The sequence below is a fragment of the Prionailurus viverrinus genome, chromosome B3 (genome assembly GCF_022837055.1).
Source record: "Prionailurus viverrinus isolate Anna chromosome B3, UM_Priviv_1.0, whole genome shotgun sequence".
NCBI classification, from domain to species: Eukaryota; Metazoa; Chordata; class Mammalia; order Carnivora; family Felidae; genus Prionailurus; species Prionailurus viverrinus.
The window spans coordinates 109,324,329-109,344,341 of record NC_062566.1 but is presented as its reverse complement, the minus strand read 5'-3'; the positions used below and the strand labels follow the sequence as shown (position 1 = coordinate 109,344,341).

The 20,013-nt window shown below is 43.7% G+C and overlaps 2 protein-coding genes across 5 annotated transcripts in view; one reads left to right on the top strand and one right to left on the bottom strand.

Moving 5' to 3' along the window:
• Positions 1-2,587, top strand: part of ZFYVE26 (zinc finger FYVE-type containing 26) — an 84,450-nt gene extending 81,863 nt beyond the window's left edge. For both annotated transcript variants that reach the window (XR_007152915.1, XM_047862331.1), the window contains one exon: positions 1,835-2,587. Coding sequence is in view for 1 of the 2 variants with exons in the window: in XM_047862331.1 (XP_047718287.1) it covers positions 1,835-1,888 (54 nt within the window). In the remaining variant the exon portion in view is untranslated. The remainder of the gene's footprint in view (positions 1-1,834) is intronic.
• A 222-nt stretch (positions 2,588-2,809) lies between these two features.
• On the bottom strand, positions 2,810-17,090 carry RDH12 (retinol dehydrogenase 12). 3 transcript variants are annotated; one of them, XM_047862332.1, is made up of 7 exons: positions 16,888-17,090; positions 10,110-10,228; positions 9,466-9,621; positions 8,704-8,808; positions 7,685-7,894; positions 5,744-5,933; positions 2,810-3,606 (listed from the first exon to the last, which is right to left on the bottom strand). In XM_047862332.1, the coding sequence occupies exons 1-7, from the start codon at positions 17,001-17,003 to the stop codon at positions 3,504-3,506; spliced, it is 999 nt and encodes a 332-aa protein (XP_047718288.1). In that variant the 5' UTR covers positions 17,004-17,090; the 3' UTR covers positions 2,810-3,503. The 3 variants fall into 3 exon arrangements, with proteins under 3 accessions (XP_047718288.1, XP_047718289.1, XP_047718290.1); XM_047862333.1 differs by lacking the exon at positions 16,888-17,090 and adding an exon at positions 11,889-12,101 and having other exon boundaries at positions 2,816-3,606; XM_047862334.1 differs by lacking the exon at positions 16,888-17,090 and adding an exon at positions 11,913-12,101 and having other exon boundaries at positions 2,816-3,606.
• Positions 17,091-20,013: the final 2,923 nt, after the last annotated feature.

The following is a 20,013-nucleotide window of genomic DNA, read 5'->3' as shown; positions in this document are numbered from 1 at the left end:
GCCCTGAGCCCTCTGCCACTTTGAGCTGGCTGAGAGCTGTGCCACATGCCAAGGATGGCAGGAAATAATGCACATTTCAAGTAGAGTCATTCTTCAGGAAGGAAGGGATAGTATGGAGGTTATAATTAGGGAAGTTGCATTGGAGCAATTTCCATGTTTTCCAGAGACCAGGGTTAGATAACAATGCAGGGAATGCCCCCCCTTGTCCCCAAGTCCAAAAGTTAAGAGGAAGAATTTCTCCACCAGACACCATGACCTTAAGGTCAGCCCTCAGCCCCCAAAGTTCCTAAGGCCATTAGCCTTGAGGGGAGCAAAGTCCTTTCCTTTTGGGTGCCAGATTCTCGTGCAAAAATTCTCATTGCTTTCATCTGTCTCCCCAGCTCACCCAGGTTCCTCCTAGCATTAGACCCTGGGATCTTATATTCAAGCTGCCTGTCTTGCCCTGAGTTCTAGGTTCTGCTCCCTTGCTGTTAGAGTACCAATACCCAACCTCTGTACTCCAGATTGAGGCTAAAAGCCCCCTTGCCCCCCCCAATTGGCCCCATGGTCTCTGAGTATCTTAGAAAATGTACAAAGAGGTTTTTCAGATTCAGATATTTGACACAAATCAAGAGTAGTATAACCTTCATCAAACCAATCATACTAGCAAGTAACCTGGCAAACATGAAAAGTTCATAAAATGTAATAGCCCAAAGGATTCCAAACACACATAATGTAAAGATTCCGTGTATTTTTAGGAACAATCTTTTGAATGTGATAGCATTGTCTCTCTGAAAAAGATGTCCTACAGATAGAAGACTCCAATTTAATAAAAATGGCTAAACTTGAATGAGTGATAGTGGAGGAACCCAGCCTTGGGAGCGGGTTTACTCACGAACCGTGTACCACCAATACCAGTGTTGCCTAGATGTGGTAATTGGAACCAACTCTTTGTAGCTGATACCTGGTTTTGTTTCTTCTACCTACAGCCAGCCCCCTCTGAAGTGCATAAGTGTCCCACCCCAAGCCCACCCCTCTTGCTTCAATGTGCCAATGCTTATTAGTGCTTAAACTAGCACACAGGTGGGAGTCCTTGCTCTCATACCCATTGTCTGCTTGTTCTCCTTACTGTGCAGAGAGCAGCTCTGCACGCTTGCCTTCCACAGCCCACACTCCTGCTTTTTGGTTTATGCTTGTTCCTGCAACCCAGAAGAGACATCCAGGATCATCCATGCCCTGCAATGCTCTTCACCAGCCTTGCCTCCTACCCTTGCGTGACATTTGGCTGTTTTGTTTTTTTCCTCTCTTTTTTCCCCTCCAGTCTTCACCAGGCTTTTCATCAGACCCAACAGCCTATGAGCACAGACTGTAGGTCCCAATAGCAAGCATATATTGGTTGCTTCCCTAGTACTATCCCCCCACCCACCCGTTTGCCCCTTCATGTTCCCAGATTTTTCCTTGGAATTTTTTGCTTCCCCCACCGTGGGAAGCAATACAGCATAGCAATTAAGAGAGCAGATCCTGGAGTCAGACTATGGGGGGGGGGTCCATTCCACCAATTATCAGCTGTATGAACTTTGGCCAACTACTTAACTTCTCTGTGCTTTATCAGTAAAATGGAGATAAAAATAGAGAGTTCGTGTGAGGGCAGCTAATCCTAATTAATGTAAGTGCTGTATGTTAGCTACTATTCTTCCCCACTGGGTGGGGATGGCGGGATGGCCCCCAGCTCAGGTGTGGCTAATGACTGACTTAAGCCAATTAACATAGCCCATCTGTAGTATCCATTCAGGCCAATGAGGCACAAGGAGATTTGCTGGGGCTTCAGGAAAGAAAAGCTTCCTCTTTTTTTCAGGACCGTTTCTCTTTCCCTGATTTGCACAAACCAACTGTAAGAAGACATTTGTGAGACAACGAGGGAAACTTGAACTCCAAGAATTAACTTATATTCAAAAATTATTAATGTTCTCGGGAGTGAAAACGGCATTGTGGTTTTGTAAAAAACAAAGGTTCTTATTTGGATATGCACATTATTTATGGGCGAATGTACAATGTCTGGAATGTGCTTGAGAATATTCCATGTCACATCCAGAAAAAAATGTCATGGAGGAAATAGACAAAAAAAGATTGGCAAAAGTTACTGGATGATGGGTAGGTACATGGGGATTCATACTACTTGTTACATTTTTATCTACTTGAAAATCTAAGGAATAAAAAGGTTTTTTGAAAAGTCTCCTTGCTATGGAAGGAAAGGGTATTTTTGTCATCCAGAGGCCCTTTGGATGCTTTAAAACTAGAACCAATAACATGATTTCCTGTGTCAATTAGCTGACAGATGGGGCACATCTGCACCTGCCTTTTCTTGGTGAACTTTAGCACTTGAGAGAAGCAGCAGGTGGCCCGGAAACACAGCATAAGAGAGCAAGGGAGGCCAGGAGAGACATCAGCTGCAATTTTTGGTCAAGGGTTTATGAGGGCTTGGTTTTTCTAAATCTATGTATCAAACTAAAAGAAATCCTATATTACCTCTGACCTTAATCTGTAGGGGATATCAGCATCTGTGTGATTTAAATCCCTTCTGTTACATGTTCTGTGATAAAATCGGAGAGCTGGAAGAAACTGGAGAAAATACCCAACTGAGCCATCTTATTTTGCACTCAGATGTGATATTAGAAGATTATGGTTGGTTGGGTGAGATACTACTCACTAAACTAGAAGACTGGCTTCCCCACTTTGTTGCATTTCTCCCTTGCTACGCTGACAAAATAAATAAGGCAATAAGATGAATGCACAGACTTTATTTTCTCTACAAATTTAGGTAAAGGCAACTTTGTAGAAGGAAACTATCTACATGTTCAAAAATGAGAAAGCCCAAACTTACTCAGTATTATATGTTAATTATATCTTAATAAACCTAGCAAAAAAAATTTTTTTTAACTTCTTAAAAAGAACCAGAAAGAGAAAATGGGAGGGTCCAGCTTCATGCAGTGGCTCCAGGATGATCAGAGAAAGAAACTAAAGTTGGCCAAGGATTAGCCATGATTTTCCTGAGTTGGTCCAGACTCCAGAGTTGTGACTAGTATCTCAAAGAGAGATCAGTCCGGAGTTTGGGTCTATAGTCCCTGGAAATACAGTGTATAACGCTGACGCTCCTGTCACCTCAGCTGAGCATGCTTGCTGGCATTTCTGGTATTGGTGAGGAAACTGACCTAATTTTCCAGGCTCTTCTGCCATCCTTGTGCCCAGCCTGGCATCTGTGCAGCCCTCCTGCCCGGAGAGGGCAGCTGACTCTGCAAGCCTTGGAGAAGAATTCTCTATAGGTGTGAACATCTTGTGCCATGGAACAGCCTCACAAGAGAATTGGGTGTGCAAAGTTTTCCAGAAGAAACAGGAGAATCGGAGCAGGACAGGATCCTCAACAGCAGCCAACCAGGAGGACAACCCTTCAGAACTGGCCTTTTCCTTGGTCCCGTTTCAGTATGATGTGGACTAGGCCTGATAAAGCTGTGGCTCTTCCATCAGCACTACTCCCACTGGATTCCTAGAAGCTCACAGCTGACATTCCACAAGCGCTCAGCTGTTTCATTATCTCGGGCCCTTGGAGACACCCAGGTCCTCTTGCAGTCACTGGAGGGCAGAGAAACAGCATGAACGTCCAGGAGTGGAAATGGACAGTCTGGAAAAGTTTTTGGCCTCTTTATCAGAATATATTTCTTTTTTGCTTTAAAAAAATTTTTTTTATTTTATTTTAGAGAGGGACAGAGAGAACAAGCAGGGTAGAGAGGCAGAGAAAGAGAGAGAGAGAGAGAGAGAATCCTAGGCAGATTCCATGCTGAGTGCAGAGCCTGAGTAGGGCTTGATCCCATGACGCTGGGATTATGACCTGAGCCAAAATCAAGAGCTGGATGCTCAACCGACTGAGCCACCCAGGCACCCCCAGAATATATTTCTAAATGTATAAAATATTTGGATGAAAAGGAACTAATTGTATTGAAATTCAGTTTTGAAATATTTTAAAAACAGGGGCGCCTGGGTGGCTCAGTCGGTTAAGCATACAACTTCAGCTCAGGTCGTGATCTCACGGTTGGTGGGTTCAAGCCCTACGTCGGGCTCTGTGCTGACAGCTCAGAGCCTGGAGCCTGCTTTGGTTTCTGTGTCTCCCTCTCTCTCTGCCCCTCCCCTGCTCACACTCTGTCTCTCTCTGTCTCTTGAAAATAAATAAATGTTAAAAATAATTAAAAAATAAATGAAATGAAATGAAATGAAATGAAATGAAATGAAATATTTTAAAAACAGCTTCGTGGTAAAGTGATCCACAGGCTCCTTTGTTAATGTGCTCTGTAACAAGAGCTAGTGCTGGGGCCGACAGCCACCTGCTTGTAAAGTGGCAGTGAGCAGAAGTGACATCGTGAGACACCTGCAACAACTGCCAGGGGATGTGAAAATACTTAGTTTTATTGGTGACAAAGTCATAGGTATCCCTGCTACTCTAGAAGGTGATGGCCGACATTGGTTATCAAAGTGAAATGTCAAATTTCAGATGGAGATTAGTGAAAATGAAGATGCAATTACCTTCCTGTCCAAGTTCACAGACCCCTTGAATTCTATCCATGGACCCACTTGTGCCCCATGAACCCCAGACTAAGTACCCTGTTCTCTTTTGGAGGGAGCAGGGGACTGGAAGCTAGACAGATTGGGAGGTGGGGGCAGAACACAGTGTTCATGGTGTTTTTCTTTAAATAGTATTTTGTTTTGGGGGTGCCTGGGTGGCTCAGACAGTTGACCATTCAACTCTTGATTTTGGCTCAGGTTATGTTCCAAGACTTTGGGTTCAAGCCCTGTGTCAGGCTCTGCACTGATAGTGCAGAGCCTGCTTGGGATTCTCTCTCTCCCTCTTTCTCTACCCCTTCCCCTGCTTATGCTCTCTAAATAAATAAATAAATAAATAAACTTAAAAAAAAAAAAAGATTCTCTTTCTCTCTCTCCCTGTGACCCTCTCCCCCACTCGTGTGCACACTCTCTCTCTCTCAAACAAACAAAAAAAAGAGTACCAAACACTTTCAAGAGCTTAAGCAACTTTAGCTATTATTTATCCATTCTTCTACTGTTGGGCACTGAGGTCATTGCCAATGCTTCATTTAATAAATGGTATACCAATCAGCAGCTTTCAGCAAACAGGAAAGAATAGCAGACTGGGATGGTTCAAGCCATGGAATGGGAAGGAGACTGAATCTTGCCCTTCCTTTTATTCCCAACATCTGAATTCCCACTGAGTTTGTGGCAAGACTCAACAGTGAAATGTCTATTTCTGTTATTCCAACAGATAGTACCACTCTTGGCAGCATTGGGGGACAATGGGGAGAGGTGACCTTGCCCCAGCGCTTTGTGCTAAGCTGTATTAAAGAATTTATTAAAGAAGTCAGCCAAAAGCTTCAAGGAGGAGAAAAAGGATCCAGAGGAAGCCCTCTGGATGTTCTTTCCAAAGCATAACCAACAGGGACAGTCTGGCGGCCCTCAGAAAGCCACAAAACTTACTGAAAATGTGGCACACAGTTATAAAACAGAACCATAAAAGCAGCTCTTTTCAAGTTTCTAATGTAAGGTCCCTTGGAAAAGTAACAGCATTTGGTGTGCAGGCCCAACCTAAACCTGGATTCCATTATCACGCACAAACTTGGCCACTAGGGCAGAGTGCAGAGCCCAGGGAGCCCTGTGCCTTACCGCATACAAACTGGTGGAGAAAACCCATGCCGCCTCCACACACCTGAAGTACTTGCCACTCAACGGCTCCAGGCCCTCAGCCAGGGCACAGTGCAGGCTGGTCTGCGCCCCCTCCCGTGCCGACTTGACGAAGGGGGAGAAGATCCGCCAGAGCAGACACAGCAGAAAGGAGTGCCGGATCAGCTCAGAGCTGACCACGCCTGGGTGCACAGCGTAGGTTGTGACCCCTGTGCCTGGGGCAAAGAAAGCACAGTTAGCCCAGGGACACATCGGAGCCCAAAGAAACAGCTCATCTCCTGTGGAAAAAAATGCACAAATGAGAAGGGACTCAGAGAACAAAACCCTGGGTTCAGAAGGTACCTCTCCCAGCCAAGTAGAATCTATCTCTTCCAGAAACATCTATAGCCTTCTCAGCCTTCTACGTTCCACAAGGAGTTCTTGATTGCAGATCCTTCCATTTGAATGCCACTTTTACTCTGTGGCTTAAGTATTAATAGTAGAAACAACCACATGTAGTAGTAGGAAGAGTAGTAGGAGTAGTAGTATCAATTATGGATAGTAGTATCTTTGAAATTTCTATAGAAGGAGCTTAGGGGAAGCGACTTGTTGGGAGGTAGGAGGCTGGAAACTTGTTTTGAGCTGTAATTGTTGAGCAAGCACATTTTAGGGGGGGGGGTACTTTGAGGGGTATTGATAGAGATAATGGAGGTTACCATCGTCCCAAGACACCACTGGTACCTCTACTATCTTTAGTACTTATTATGTGCAAAGGCTATGCTGCCTGCTTTACGTGTATCATTTCATGTAATTCTCCATGAGTCTTGTAAGGTGCCCATTTACAGTTGACATAACTGAACTCTTGTCACAAAGAAGTTGAGTAAATTGCCCACGGTCATACCTAATAGGCTGCAGGGCCAAGGTCTGAACTCTGAGGAAGAATAAAGAGCATAGACTCTAGAGCTAGACTATCTGCATTTGAATCCTGGCTCAGCTAGGAAACTTTCTTGGTCAAGTTTCTTAATATATCTGTAGTGAGATATATCTATCTCTTCATTTGTGGAGTGGGGGAAAATAATAGCACCTACTTCATAGGTATGTTGTATTAAATGAGTTTAGACATGTATAATATATGGCACACACAAAACTCTCAATTATTATTGTCATTATTATTATTTCTTCTAATAATTACCGTATTCTTCTACCTTCTGTATTCTGATAGTAAATACCATTGTTCCCAAACTCTGGCTTATTCCCTGTGGCAAATGGTCCCCCAGGTTTGCAGATGTCAAAGCCAGCAACTCAGCAAAAACTTCAGGGGAGCACAGAATCATAGGATTAAGTGAAGCCTCGCCTCATTTTACAGCTGAGGGAATGAAGTCAGGGGAAATTAAAGGGACATGCACATATACACAGGTGGATCATATGTGGTACACTAAGAGCTCAGACCCAGGGGGCCAAAATCCAATTTGGTCTCTCTGACTCTAGGTAGAGGCAGCCTTGTAGCTTAGCTCACCATGTGAACCTCAAGGCAAATTTCACACACAGAAGGAAGCACCCTGGATTTAAAGCAGAGTACCCATATTCCAGTCCTGACTCCTCCACTTGCCATGTAACCTTGGGCTAGCCACTTCTTGAAACCTCAGCTTGGATCCATAAAATAGTAATAAGAGTACCTGCCCTGCCTATTACAAGAGGTTGCTGTGAAAAGTCAAATAAGATGGTAAATAGGAGAAAAGATGTGACATAAATGAAAGGTAACTTTATAGATTCCTAACCCCTGTTCAATTTTAAGTTTCCCAGGAACAAGACTTATTTTTAGTCTGTTTATGACCTTGTTCTCCTTAGTGTGTAAAGCTATCATTGAAATGCGCATGTTTGATATCTTGACTTCACAAGTTTCTGTGAACCTCTAATCTAAACAGAACCTCTAATCTAAACGGAAGACCGTTTGCTATCTTCACCCTGGCCCTTTCTCCAGACTTACCTTGGAGCCTCCTGGCCAGCTCACGAGTAAAAAGCACATTAGCCAGCTTGCTGTGGCAATAAGCGAAACCTCGGCTATAGCGCTTCTCACCCTGGAGGTCATGGAAGCGAATCTTGCCAGCATGGTGGACTACCGATGACAGGTTCACCACCCGTGAAGGAGTGGACTCTTTCAGCCGCTCCAGGAGCAAGTGGGTAAGAAGAAAGTGGCCTGTGAGGAGAGCCAGCAGGGAAGATTGAAGAGTGGGGTGACAGCTCAGGCTTAGGGGTGGGAGCTGATGATAGGACTTCAGCATTAACTCCCTATCTTCTGGGCGTGAACAAATTATATGCTGTGATAACTCAGTGCAAATGATCAGTCAGAGTGAGTGGATTCCTCAAGGCAAGGGCCAGAGCTAGACTATAGGCAAGGCAATATAGACTTGATCTGTATTTATTTGTCCCTCTGCCCTGTCCCAGTCAGGAGAAATGCCTCCTGATGGCTTCCAACCACCCTCTGGCCATGATCACACAACTGAGGGCCCAAATACATTTATGTACAGAAGGAAGGATGGAATAGTAAGGTTAAAGTAGTTTGCCTAGGACCAGAGAACATGTTCCATGAACTCCTCACTAGAGCCATGAACCCTGAACCCCAGCCTTATTCATACCTCAGACCCTCAAGATCTGTCTCCTCTGTAGCCTAGCCTTTGACTTGCTTGGTCCTTAGTTATAAATGTGACCCCCGCCAGCCAAACACAGATTCCTGCACCCTGCATGCCTGGTCCTGCATGGGAAGGCTTGCACTACCATGGTCCCATCCACGAATGACATTCTTCTTCCTGGTGTCTCCAAGTTTTGGGGCTTCTTAATGGTATGAGTAGGAGGATCTCACTTTTTGTACTGGTCAGGAGAAGGATAGTAAACAAAACCCCCAACTCTATGAAACTCACTAGAGATTCTCAGTACTGGTATAGGGCCATCTCCCTACAGAAAACAAGATGGGGTTTTCTTGCTTTCCAGTCACTCAAAAATACTTACCTAGGTGGTTGACTCCCAGGTGGGTTTCAAAGCCATCAGCTGTCTTAGAATATGGACACATCATCACCCCTGCATTGTTGATCAGAATATGGAGCTGCTTTTCCTCTATAAAGTATAACCAAGGAGACCCTGAAGTTAGCAAGGAGCCCACTAGCTGCCTGTTGTAATCCTGAGTATTTGCTTCTTTCCCTTCAACCTATCTCAGTGATATTCAATAACCACGGTCATTGGATTTCTAAATTTAGTTATTGATATCTGCCTGGACATTCATTCATTCATTCATTTAGCAAATGTGCACTAAGTACTAACGCTGGGCCAGGCTCACTCAGCTATGCGCTGGACACCCAGTCATAAAACAAGACAGACATAGTCCCTGTCTTGCATGGATTTCATAGTCCTTGGTAAAGGCTAGTCATTTTCCAAGAGACAGAAAAATGTTGGCAGCAGCACAACTTCATTTAGTGCCTGTGGCACAGAAGGTTGATTCTCAGGATGAGAAAAGAGAGTGGCATCAGGGCCACACCTTGATGCCAAGGTGCAAGCCCAGACAGAGAGCCCAGCATCCCCATTGCTGAGGAAAAAGATGATAAGGATCCTGCCCAGCTTGTCCACCACCAATTCCTTGCCCTGCTGGTTCATGTGGCAGAACCTGTCCAGTGAGATCGATGGTGGTTCTGATGTAAAGGTCACAGATGATACAGGGTGGAGCAATCAGTCCCACACCCAGTTTCCTGCTTTTCTGTCTACTCACAGGGGCCTTACCTGCTAGAAAGCCCTCAGCAAAGGCTCGGATGGATTTGGTATCAGATAGGTCCAGTTTCCGCACCAGCACCTGGGAGTTCTTTGTATCAGCTCGGATTTCACTGGCTGCAGACTCTCCCTTCAGTACATCTCTGCAGGCAATATATACTCTGGCTCCTGGGGCCAAAACAAAGACAGGGCAACATGTTCAAACCCTAGGCTGAAAAAGAGGACGTGAGCTTGAGACCGGTGGACAGAACATTCTCCTAGCCATCCCTAAACAGTGAGTGGCTATATTGCCATCTCAGGGTTCTCACAAGTGAACTACTCAGACCCTTTGCTGTCAGCTTAACCCTAGGCTGGGAACCCTGGCTTTTACACTCTGGTATTTAATGTGGCTTGGTATCTACCTTCAGAATAGCTGATTTGAGCAATATTTACATGGACATCATTATTTCCCTTATACAATAGGGAAGGAGAAGGGAAGAAGGTTTGTTTAAGGGTACAGAGTAAGTTGGTGCCAGAGCTGGACTTGAATCCCAGGTTCCTTGAATTTCTGACCAGAACCTCCAAGCCCAGGAGGAAAGACAAGGAAATGTGGGCAGAATCCCCAGTGATAAAGGCAGGAGGCACTGTCCTATGAACACAGAAGGGGAAGGACTTGCCTCTGCGAGCGAGTTCTCTGGCCGTCTCCTTGCCAATGCCTGTGTTGGCGCCAGTGATCACCACTACCTTCCCAGGAAGTTGCACGTTTGATCTACAAACCCCACCAGCAAAGAACTTCCTATAGGCAAGGGAAACAAAAGGAAACCAAAAGCATTCATGCATTATCCTTCCCAATTCCAGACTGAGATCAACATAAAATCCATCCATCCTCAAAGAGAAATTTCTTTAAGTTGTCGTCAGGAGACCCAAAAAAGTGAATCTTCAGGGGACACTCTTTTCCCATTAGGTATCCTGGTCATTGGCTCAGGTTGTAAGATCATGTGCCCAGAAACTACAAATGATCATTTGGACGAAGTGAATAAGTGCTCTTGAGCCAGGGCCAATGGAGACCTTCCTTGTTAGATAACACAGATACCTAGCTTTTATCTCTAGAGGTTCCCAGAGGTCAGCTTCCTCCTCTAACCTGCATTCAAAACATATGCATGATGAGCATTAGTAGAATCAATGGTCCTGAGCCCTAGGTCTTCAATAAGCATCAACAGTGAGTAATTGATTAACAGCACTTCAAGAGTTCCCATATACATATATGGCTCTTGGGCTGCTTTCCAGTTTTAGAGAGCTGACATCTTCAGAGGCTTTCTGCCATCCTACTAGAAATTCCATTCTAGCCATCAGCACACAGACAGAAACCTCTTTTGTTCAGACATCTGTACAGAGAGCATCCTTTCACATAAAGTTGACTTGACAAGTTCTGAAAAAGAGGGTGGGAACAGGGGAGAACTAACATTTCCTAAGCATCATCTGACTGGCACTAGGCACTAGGCTAGGCACTTTCCATAGAGAACTTATTTTAATCCTCTCATTCTGTTAGTATTCCCCTTTTACAGAGGAGAAGACGGGGGTCAAAGAAGTTCAAGTCATTTGCTAATGGTGGCAAAATTAGAACTTAAACCTGGTTTCTATGCCAGGACCTAGAGCAACACTCTGTTTCTGATGTGTTCATTTATCTTCTTTATTGTCGGCATTTTTTTTTAATGTTTATTTATCTTTGAGAGAGAGACAGACAGAGCACAAGTGGGGGAGGGGCAGAGAGAGAGAGAGAGAGAGAGAGAGAGAGACAGAATCTGAAGCAGGCTCCAGGCTCTGAGCTGTCAACACAGAGCCCGACAAGGGGCTTGAACCGTGGATCATGAGCTGAGCCGAAGTCAGATGTTTAACCAGCTGAGCCACCCAGGTGCCCCTATTGTCAGCAATTTTTTAAATTTTCACTCAGAACACACATTTCTTTGACACCTCCAGAAATCCCACAGCAGAAAAGCCATCCCAAATCATTAGTCGAGGGTAGTCTCAAAGGTAAGAGAGTTTGTTTCCTTTGAAAAATTTCTGGTACTTAACAATGAATCTTTCAGCAATGACCTCCCATGGTAACCCAGCAGGGCAACCTTGAGTAGGAGCAGTGAAGAAAGGACATAGGGACCTTCAGAGAAACCCAAGGGAATAAAGTGATAGAGCAAGCACTCCTACCTTGATTGTCTGTCATAGAGTCAGCTATCCACTAGCATCAGAATTTAAACCAGCCCCTTCTCTCCCAGCCCCAGGTGCTTCCTTCTCAGTTTCATAACTACCTCCTTCCTGCTTTCTCTGCCCTGACTTTCTTTCCCTCAGCCTCCATCCCTTTCTCTTCTTTCAGCAGCTGAGAACTCATCTACTTACAAGCTCTGTGGCTCCCAATCCAGGACTTTGCAAAATATTCCATGAGTTACTGAATTAAAACAAACCTGATGGATGGAGCTATCACATACAGGAAAGAAAGGAAGGAGGTGAGCAGTCCCAAGACAACCAGCATCTTTTCAACTTCTTTAGTTGCTGCCGCTTTAGCAAAAGCACCTTAGACTCCAGGTCTGGCTCAAGCTCCTGGTCTAACTCCAACTCCTGTCTGCTTCACGCTGCCTCTCCTCCTCTAGTTCCTCTCACTCCTGGGCACTCAGCAGCAGCAAGGCTCTATCTGAGCTTAGCCCAGAATCCTATTTAAATCTGAGCTGTCAGAGCACAGCCTGCTGGGAGATGTAGTTCTCGGGGAAGAAGATGGAGGAAAGAGCAGTACTTCAAACTTACTGGCAAAGGGAATGGGGGAAAACTAGAGCAACTACCGGCTAACTCCCCACCCTCGGTTATTTCTCTTATTTAGGGAATGTGTTCTCCCAACCACGCCTACCTCTACTCCTGCAAGACAGAATATTTTTAACTTTAGCAACAGACCCCATGACACTTGGAATACAAGTGTGATTAAAATAGAAAAGAAGGGGGGCGCCTGGGTGACTGAGTCAGATGAGCGTCCAACTCTTGATTTCAACTCAGGTCATGATCCCAGGGTCATGGGGTCATGCTCTACATTGGGCTCTGAGCTGACAGTGCAGAGCCTGCTTGGGATTCTCTTTCTCCCCTTCTCTGCCCCTTCCCCACTCACTCTCTCTCTTTCAAAATAAATAAATAAACATTTTTAAAAATAGAAAGAGAAGGTAGAACCCCCCCAGAAGAATAGTGAAAGAAGTCAGGAGAGTAGTCTCCTTTGGTGGGAAAGGGATAGAGACTGGGAGGGGGCATGTTGGGAACCTCTGTGGGGATAAGTGTTCTGTTTTTTGAGGTGGGTACTCGTTACAGAAGTGTGCTCATTTTGTGAAAATTCATTGAGTCAAATGCTTGATTTGTGCACTTTTCTGTGTTTTATGTTATGTATCAATAAAGTTAACACATACGTGTACATGCCAAGGAAAGAGTTTCAGTGCATGGGCTCTAGAGTGGACTTCCTGGTTCAGATCCCAGCTGATCTACTTACAAGCTCCATGGCCCTGGGTAAGTTATTCAGTTTCCTCACTGTGCAATGGGCATGGTAAAAAAAAAAAAAAAAAAAAAAAAAAAAAAGATATACCTACTTGTTTTAAGTATTAATTAAAGAGATAGAAATTTTGAGACAGAAACTTGCATATAGGAAACACTGTAAAAGAGTTGGCTGTTTTGTTTAACTGTATTGATTCCTGGCTCCTTTGCTATCCCACTTGCTTTACTCATGGGGTGAAGGGCAAAAAGGGAGAGGTTGTGAATGGGAGTAACATTTCAGTTGGATGCTATTAAAGATGAGGGAAAACACAAGACAAAAAGCTAACAGATATTCTCAGAGCTCTCTGGAAATGTGTGAGAGGGTGGGAGGAGGGTTCACAGCCCTTGCTCACTCAATATCCCTCTCCTGGATGGTACAACAGGCAAGGAGTCAGAACGATACCCAAGAGTCATATCCTGGTTCTGCTCCTTTCTTTGAAGCCAGAGGAGGCTCCAGGAGGATGCACGTGATGAAGAAGAATCCTGTGGCAGGCAGGTGTTCACTCCCTCATTCATTTATTTAACATATACTTACTAAGCACCTCTTGGTGTCAGGCATTGTGCCCAGTATCCTGAAAACACAGTTCCTGCTCCTTGGGAATCTCATGGGCCTGATGAACAGAACAGATCATTCCAAGGAGGGATCTCTCTTGACTCCTATGTTGCCTCTCTCCTTTCCTTCCACATCTCCTGCTCTGGCTCCAGTTCACTGCATCCACGTCAGCTGCAGAGCCCTCAAAGTCCAAGAAGCCCCTGAGGAGATCTTCCTACTGGCACTCTCCAGGGCCCCTCTCATAGAAGTTGATGCCCACTAAGCCAGCAGTTCCAACTGATTGGGCAGTCTTTTCCTGACATACCCAGGGACACTGGGTCTGCAACACCTCACAGAGTTTATGTGAAAACAAGATCTGTTGGTGTTTTATGCTTACAGTCCTTCCTTCCCTATGAAATCAGGGCCAGGATCAGCCAGAGAAACAGACCCAATGCCATACTACACAAGGGAAAGTACATCTAATGATCTCAAATCTGGATACCTTTGAACTAATGTTTTCTGGTTCCCCAGTGCTACTGAATCAAACCCAAGATCTTCTGCATTTGTGGAGATGATATTCAATTTATATAGAATTATGGAAATACACAGTTTGCTAAACACACACACATTAAATATTATAATCCTAAGACCATCTTTCAGTGATTGATTAGTCCCACCAAATGTTACACTGTGTTACAAAGCAATAATAATTTAAATAGTGTGGTACAAGTGGGTGAATAGTCAGACAACTCAATGGAACAAAATGGAAAGCCAACAGATCGAAATACATGTGGAAATTTAGATATGATAAAAGCACTATTTCAAATCAGTGTGTGGGGCAGGAGTGAGATAGATTATGTAATAAAGTATTACACTACCTAGGTATCCAGCTGGGGAAAAGTAAACCTGATACTTACCTTACTCTTTACATCAAAATTTCAAATAGACCAAAGATGAAACTACAAAACATGGAACCATTAATGTATTAATAAGAACCATTGGAAAAATTTTAAAATAATTTTAGAGTTGTAAGACCCTTCTAATAGGACAGGAAACCCAGATATTAAAAAAAGAAAACAAAAAAAAATCTTCATGACAAAAGCTACCATATATTAGGCGAGACAAAAGAGAAACTGGTGGAGGGGGTGGAATATCACAACACATATTGCAGACAAGAGTTGAATTTATTTAGTATTTAAAGAACTCATACAGATCACTAAGAAAAAGAATAAACAACCCCACTGAAATAACAGTTTGAAGAAAAGGAAATACAAGTGGCTGTCCAACCTCACTCAGAACAAGAGAGATGCAAATTAAAATTACACTGGAGCTACTTCTCACTTAACAGATTGGCAAAGACCAAAAAAATTATAACATGGCCCATTGATGACAGCATGAAAAAATAATGATGGACTGCTAGTGGGAGAGTTGATTGTTACAGCCTCCAGAGAGAAGTGTGATAACATCTAATAAAGGAAAGCATGCACCTGTTGACCTGGACATTTCACATACATTTATTTATAAGGCTGTTATTGCAGCAATACGTATATATAGCAAGAGCTGGGAAACCTAACTGTCCACCAGAGTACAGCCATACAGTGGCTTTTTATAGCTATAAGAAAAGAATAAACACTTTTTAAACATATGGATAATGGAACAATCTTTGAGACAAGTTAGGTAAACAATCAGGGAGGACGACCGTGTTTACAATATCGCACCATTTGCTTAAAAAATGGAGGGAATATATGGGCATATTTGTTTGTATATGCATAGACTATCTCAGAAAAGATAACAAGAAATAACAGATAATGATAGTCACTTCTAAAAGGACAGGGGGACTGGAGGAAGAAGCTTTTCACCAAATGTACCCTTTTGTACCTTGTGAACTTATAACCTATGGCTTATTAAAAATTAAATTAAGTTCTTGAGCAAAAAGATCCAGATGACTTTGAAACACCTTACTGGTTTAATTTTATTAATCATTGCAATACCACAAAACAAAGCTATTTCTCAAACCAGCATGGAGACATTCTTAAACATGTGTTGCCACATAAGCAAAGCCATTATTATGACCTTCATCACTGTAATCGACATTGTAATGATTACTTCATCATTGTAATCAACGCCAAAGGACCTGGAGCAGTACCTGGTTTTAGGAACTTTCAGTCTGAAACAGACATAGATATAAACCAGAGAGAGAAAACAGGATGAAAATACCAGAAGACCCAGTACAGAGCAGATCTGAAGTTCAGGGATGGAAAAGCACTTATTAGTTGCAACACCACTGAGAAGGGCCCTCTTCCTACCCCTGGCAAATCACAAGTCAGAAGATAACACCATCTTCCATGGCATGCTATGAAGCTGGGAAGCTGCTCCATGATTTGACCTTTGGTCCGAATTTAAGTGGAGTCACTGCACTGGCTACCTGGTTATCCCTGTGCTGATTACTCTAGAAAGGAGCCTGTTATGAATTAGAGTGGGAGAGGGGCAGCTGGGTGACTCAGTCGGTTAAGCTTCTGACTCTTGACGTTAGCTCAGGTCACAGTCTCAGAGTTCATGAGTTTAAGCCCCACGTGGGAATCTGTGCTGACAGCTCAGAGCCTGCTTGGGATTCTCCCTCTCTCTGCCCCTCCCCTGCTCACTCTCTCTCTCAAAAAAAAAAAAAAAAAAAAAAAACATTAAAAAATAATCAGAGCAGGGGCGCCTGGGTGGCGCAGTCGGTTAAGCGTCTGACTTCAGCCAGGTCACGATCTCGCGGTCCATGAGTTCGAGCCCCGCGTCGGGCTCTGGGCTGATGGCTCAGAGCCTGGAGCCTGTTTCCGGTTCTGTGTCTCCCTCTCTCTCTGCCTCTCCCCCGTTCATGCTCTGTCTCTCTCTGTCCCCAAAAAATAAATAAACGTTGAAAAAAAATTAAAAAAAAAATAATCAGAGCAGGAGAAAGAACTCTTTCTCTCATTCCCCTCCACTAGTCTTAAAATCACAGATTCTGGAAGGTAGGCAAGTAAAAGGTCACAAATCCATTCCTACTGCAAATCATCCCCCACTTTCCTGAAAGGGCTCATGCAGTGCCACATAGATATTTCCATTTCCAGTCGTAAGGAGCTTGCTGCCTCCTCCCATGTCCCTACCCCAAACTTCACCAAAATGGAAGCACATATTTGTATTTGCTTTATCCAATAATAATGATGGTTCCTTTTTCTCGATTTTAAAAGGTGAAATAAACACACTATCTTTCCAAAAAAGAAAGGAAAGATGGAAAGGAAAGACGGAAAGGAAAGGAAAGGAAAGGAAAGGAAAGGAAAGGAAAAAAGTTTGCTGCTAATATGTAAGTTCTATTGATTTTCCCCCCATGGGTCAGTGATTCTTACCTATAGCAGGCAGTGTTGAGATTCCAGACCAGATAATTCTTTCTCATGAGGCTGTCCTGTATATTGGAGGATCTGTGGCATTCAATAGTAGATACCAATAGTACTACTACTGCCATGTGAGAACTAAAATGTCTCCAGACATTGCCAACTATCCCCTGGGGGACAAAATCCACTGCCTTCCAGGATGGGCCTTCACTATAACAGTATGATAAAACTTGGATTAGAGCACAGTAATGCCTTTGACTCAGCTGGAATCTAACCAAGCTAACCTGCTAATCTGGTCAGTCAGTATGTTAACTCTTCAGGGCCTAGGGCCGCTGCCCATCTCCAAATTCTTTTGCCCTTCAAAACTTCATCTTCTCCCAGCTTAGTTCTGTCTGCCTCTTTTTTTTTTTTAAGTTATTTATTTTTTTAGGTTTATTCATTTTTCAGAGACAGAGCGTGAGCAGGGGAGGGGCAGAGACAGAGGGAGACACAGAATTTGAAACAGGTCTCAGGCTCTGAGCTGTAAGCACAGAGCCCTACGTGGGGCCCAAACCCACAGACTCTGAGATCATGACCTGAGCTGAAGTTGGACACTTAACCAACTGAGCCACTCAAGCACCCCCCCCCCCCGCCTTTTTGTTTTAATTTTTGTTTGAGAGAGAGAGTGCAAGCAGGGGAAAGGGGCAGAGGGAGAGAGAGAAAGAGAGAGAGAGGGAGAGAGAATCCCAGGAAGGCTACATGCTCAGTGCAGAGCCCAACATGGAGCTCAGTCTCACCACTCTGGGATCATGATCTGAGCCAAAACCAAGAGGTGGATGCTCACCTGACTGAGCCATCTTAGGTATCCCTGAACACGAATGTTTATAGTGACTTCATTATCGTCAGATGAGTCAGCAACTTCCTGGGCCCTGGGTCCCTTGACCTCCTCATTTCCAAGAACCTCCTCCCCTCCCTCATCCTGGAACTTCAGTCTGTCCACACCAGGAACCATCTACCTCTAACATACTACATTCAGACCCCCCACCATTCTACAGCATCTCCTACTCACTTAGCTCTCTTGTGGCATGAATCCCAACACTGTGGTTTTTTAGCACCAGGAGTACCCCCAGACCACTATAGCCCCTCCTGTCATCACTTCCTTAAATTTTCCAATCGAGATTTCACTCTTCACTTCAGTCATTCTCTTGCCAATATCCTTGGCCTCCTGGTCCTCTTGTCTTTCTGTCCCAAGAGCCTAATAAAACCTCAATTCTGGATGAACCATCCATCTGTCTTATTTGTGCAGCTGGATGATGAGAGCTCCTCGAAAAAAATCACATCACCTTCCATGTTGGTGCCATTATAAGTACATAGCCGCCAACACGGCCCAGGGCCTCCAACTAAACTGTCAATCCTTTTTTTATTTCCCTAAACCCCACTAACCTAATCTCCACAGTGATTATGTCACATGTGCACTCCTCTTCTTAAACTTCTTGTCTACCCCCCTCAATTTCAGCATGTGTCCTGGCCTCTACACACACATATACACATATACATACATACATATATACATACATGCATACACATATACACAATTAGGACCATCAGAAAGAAAGTTCTTTTATATTCTTCTACCAAGCTCATAAATCTATTTGAATTCATGCTTATCACATCTTTCTCTCCTCCTAAGATGAATTTCACTCCATCTCATCCTTTTCTGCTTTCTTGGGGACCCATTCTGTCACTTATCTTCTATCTCCCCATTCAACTTTTTCCTCTGTGCTCTTTAAAAATGGTCCTTCCATTCCACCTCCCCCTTCTGATAGGAACCTCTTCTCTCCTTCCCAGCTTGATAGAGTTGTCAATACTTTCTTACTTTCTACTCAGCCCTCAACCTATTCCAATCAGGGTCCCACCGACCACTTCTCTGAAACTGTACTCCACAACATCACCAATGACGACTATGATGCTACATCTAGTGGACACATTTCAGCTCTTATCTTGCTTAACTTTTCAGTACTATGGCACATTTGAATACTTTCTATTTTTAACAGCTTTATTAAGGTGTAATTGATGTGCAATAATCTGCACATGTTTAAATTATACACTTCAATGAGTTTTAACATTTGTGTACACTCATGAAACTCTCACCACAGTCAAAACGATGAATCTGTCCATCACCCCCAAAAGCTTCCTCAGTTTCTTTGGTATAACCTTCCCATCCCTCTCCTCTTCCCCCATCCCCAGGAAGCCACTGATCTGTTTTCCATCACCACAATCTATGATCCACATTTTGCACTTAATAGAATTTTATATAAATGGAATCATACAATATTCACTCTTTGTTGTCTGACTTCTCTCATTCAACATAATTATTTGGAGGTTCATTCAGGCTGTTGTGTGTGTTGGAAGGCTATTCCTTCTTATATCTGAGTAATACTTATTTCATTATGTGGGTATAGCATCATTTGTTTATCCATTCAACCTGTTGATGGGACATTTGGGTTGTTTCTTGGTTTTGGTTATTGCAAATAAATCTTTTATGATCATTCACACACAAGTCTTTGTATGAATAAACTTTCATTTCTCTTGGGAAATTACTGAGGAGTCCTATGATAGGTGTATGTTTAAATTGTATTTAATTTTGGAGAATGCCTGGGTGGCTCAGTCGGTTGATCATCCGACTTTTGATTTCAATTCAGGTCATGATCTCTTGGTTCGTGAGTTTGAGCCCCATGTAGGTACTGCGCTGGCAGTGCGAAGCCTGCTTGAGATTCTCTCTCTCTCTCTCTCTCTCTCTGCCCCTCCCCATGCACTCTCTCTGTCTCTCTCAAAATAAATAAACTTTAAAAAATTATATTTAACTTTAAAGAAAATTGGCAAACTATTTTCCAAAATGGTTGTACCATTTTACATTCTCAAAAGCAGTGTATGAGGGGTGCCTGGGTGGCTCAGTCGGTTAAGTGTCCGACTTCGGCTCAGGTCATGATCTCACAGTTCGTGGGTTCAAGCCCCGCGTTGGGCTCTGTACTGACAGCTCAGAGCCTGGAGCCTGCTTTGATTCTGTGTCCCCCTCTCTCTCTGCCCCTCCTCTGCTCATACTCTGTCTCTCTGTCAAAAATAAATAAACATAAAAAATTTTTTAAAAAAAGCAGTGTATGA